The 3,300-nt window shown below is 45.4% G+C and overlaps 1 protein-coding gene across 1 annotated transcript; it reads right to left on the bottom strand.

Moving 5' to 3' along the window:
* Positions 1 to 234: 234 nt before the first annotated feature.
* On the bottom strand, positions 235 to 3,212 carry LOC116379770 (extracellular matrix protein FRAS1-like; the record flags this gene model as incomplete). The annotated part of the gene is made up of 3 exons (XM_031841734.1): positions 235 to 610; positions 1,256 to 1,396; positions 3,088 to 3,212. Coding segments are annotated over 3 exons (518 nt in total), but the record flags the coding sequence as incomplete, so codon positions are not given.
* Positions 3,213 to 3,300: the final 88 nt, after the last annotated feature.

Below are 3,300 nucleotides of genomic sequence, written 5' to 3'. Positions count from 1 at the left end.
TCTCGGGAAAAAAAAAGGTATTTTCGAACGTGTCACTCCCCGGGTCGATAGTTCATCTAGTCCTCACTAAGATAGAAGCACGAGAACACACACACACACACACACACACACAAAGTGCTGATTCACCCCTCCTTTTATAAAAAGGTCAGAGCAGTCACTCCCCCCGACACACACCCCCCCCCCCCCCACCCCCCCCCCCCCCCACACACACACGCCTTAACTCTGCTAATTCAATCTTCTGGTAAGTAATAAATGTCAAGAAGCTGCCTCACACACACACTAACACACAATCTAACTGCAGATTTAGCCTTCCTGTTGTGGTTAAAATGTCAGAGTACACACACACACTCTCTACACTCTACACGCACACACATGCCGTCACCTCCTTGCCGTCCTCCTCCACCATGAAGAGCAGGTTGGTGCCGTCGGCCACGCTGAAGGTGAAGCGGTCTTTGAGCGAGTTGGAGCCGTCGTGGTTGTAGCTGATGCGGTTCTGGTAGATGTCGTCCATAGTGAAGCTGCCGGTCTGCCGGTAGTGCTGCCCGTTGTTTGTGCGCTCGACGGTGCCGTGACGAGGAGCCTGGACGACGGTGAAGACGATGGACTCCGCCTGGACAAAGTTTTAGCCAGAAAGAAAAAGAGGGAAAGAGGAAAGAAGACTGAGAAACATCCAGGGTTTCTTTTTAAAGTCGCCATTCACTGCTGTGTTTATAGTTTATTTACTTCGCTACTCTGACAACCACACAGTGTGAACTCTTTTCTAGAGAACAACACAACGTGTACCACCAACAGCTCCTTGAGCTCCTTCGTGGCTTTCAGAAGACCTCCTGTGAAACGAAAGCCGTCTCTAGCTGCAGTAGACGAGGGCATTGTTATTCAGAGAAAGTAGATCCACACGACGATAGGAAATCATAATAATTACAAAATAAGTGCGCTGCTGGACAGCGCTGAAGATGGCAGAGTGATGGGAGTAGCAGTGTGAGAGCATCTGAGGCCGGAGGAGGAAATAGTGTTCGTGATGTTGTTGACAAAGTGAATAAAGCTGTGAAGAAGAACCAGTAGCTGCTGATCACCAACAACTGTCATCTGCTGGTCCTGCTGTTTCCTAAACTAGCAACATAAATAAATAAATAATACAAAACATAATAATAATAATAATAATAATAATAATAATAATAATATATCTAATAAAATATAATTAATATATATATATATTGTATATTGCTTGAGATTGTCAGAGATTTGTGTGTCCTACCTCAGTGTCTGCGTCTGTGGCCTTCAGCTCAAACTCGGTGATGGTCTTCCTCACTCCTTCCTGGACCCTCATGCCAGGAACCTGGAGCAGAGGCAGGGAGTCGTCCACGGGTTTGATGGTGATGTAGAACGTCTGGGCCACCTGGAGACAACATGCGCAGGACAAGGACAGCATGAGGCCACGCAGATGTAAGTAATTGAGAGTGAAGTCACGTGTGCGCAACTCTTTCCCAACAGTTATCCAGTATTTTTGGGTTCAATTTTTTTCACCAGGAAATGCATCAAAGACTTATTAGCATGTAACGAGTGAATTCTGTACTAAAAACAAAGTAACTTTGGCAGCTTTGGATCTCCACTTGATTTGTATTCACACTGCTGAAGCCTCACATTAACTTCAGCTGAATGCATCTCTGTACAGAATGAGAACTGTGGATTTTGTCCCAAATCACTTACAGTGGAATCACTTTAGGGATGACTTCAGTAACTCCTTCAATGTGCATGTGTGTGTGTGTGTACTGTGTATTATTCTAAGACAGACTACATGTGAACCTTGAAGCCGATTGGATTATCTGAACAAAGAGCACAAGGTTGTTGTTTTCAGCTAATGGAAAAGTCTCAGAGATACGTGGTTTTCAACAGCCTGCCAGGACATGTCAAGCTATTTGAATGTATCGCAATGAGAGCTGATGAGAGTAATAGTGCGGAGTACATTAAATCAAATGTGTTCTGTAGGTTTCAGTCTAGTGAGGAAACTATACGCACTCCCTTCCAGGTGACATGATCCAAACAGCACAAACTGCAGTTACAAGAGGAACTGTGTATGCCCTTCAGCGATCCCATCTCATCACACACAAGTTCAATATTCTGCTTTAGTTCAACTTTAATAAGCAATAAAACTCAACTTTTAATGCAGAACACTTGGTTATTAATACGCAGTGTGTTTCTAACAGAAGGCTGAACAGGCCTCCCGACTGGAGAGAGGACAGCTCACAAAAGTAAGAGCAGCAGACCACTTCACAAACACCAAGCACTGTGGCGGCAACAAAAGCCTCCACACACACCGCGGCCGGCCAGGCGTGAAGGCCAAATGACCTTTTTCACATATTTACTCAAGTCCTTGTGGTCCTCATTAGTCTGGATTAGCAAGCCAGAGTTATGCATGAGGTGAACTTTTGTAGGGGTTGGGGGGGGGAGCTTGGAGTGCCACTGCCTCACCACTCTAAAAGCTTGGGGCCCATTAGATTTGGTATATATTTATTTAATTACATTTTATACTGCAGTGTAATTACTGTGCTGTGGGTCAGAAATCTTTTACTGACCCTTTGTTTCTATTTCAGGCTGAGAGGCTTTGATGGTCTCAAAACAAAAAAAAACAACGACAAAGCAGTCTGAAGGGCCTCTGTGGAGCACAAACACTGCCCGTCTTTAATTCATAATCATGAGAACTGAAGGACGCAGACGTGCCAAGTGGGGTTCTGTGATTGTTGAAAGATGTTCATGCACGAAGTCACGTACATGCCCGTCTGCCTCTACTACTGAGCTCTAAACTGCCTGTTCTTGAGGAAAAAAAGGTTTAATTTGAGTAAAATGAAGTGGAGTTGGAAAGGGGGCTTTGGTTTATTTAATTATACATATAATTCATATCTCAGGCTGTTGGAAGTACGAATGAACTCTCATAAAGGCGTTCCCCAAGGAACCTCACTGGGTCCCCGATAATTTCCATTGTACCACCAGGTATCATGAAAACGTTCTTCAACGCACCTTCATCGTTGGTAAAAAACTGAACCAAATCGACCCCAGCATTGACCCCCCCCCATTCACCCCCCCATTCACCTCATTAGTCCCGTCGGACACGGAAAAGGAGAACTGGTCGACGTGCTTCTCTTCTTCACTGGTGTGGACGTACTGGATGCTGCGTGATACCAGATCGGCCTGAGTGAACGTGCTGATCCTGGTGCCTGGAAGGAGAGAGGGAGAGAGAGAGAGAGAGAGAGAGAGAGAGAGAGAGACAGTCAGAGAGTGAGAGACAGAGACAGAGGGAGAGAG

Source organism: Anarrhichthys ocellatus, unplaced genomic scaffold, assembly GCF_004355925.1.
Source record: "Anarrhichthys ocellatus isolate YVR2014 unplaced genomic scaffold, GSC_Weel_1.0 scaffold5151, whole genome shotgun sequence".
Classification (NCBI taxonomy): domain Eukaryota; kingdom Metazoa; phylum Chordata; class Actinopteri; order Perciformes; family Anarhichadidae; genus Anarrhichthys; species Anarrhichthys ocellatus.
The sequence above is the reverse complement of the archived record's forward strand: the minus strand, read 5'-3'. Positions and strand labels throughout refer to the sequence as shown.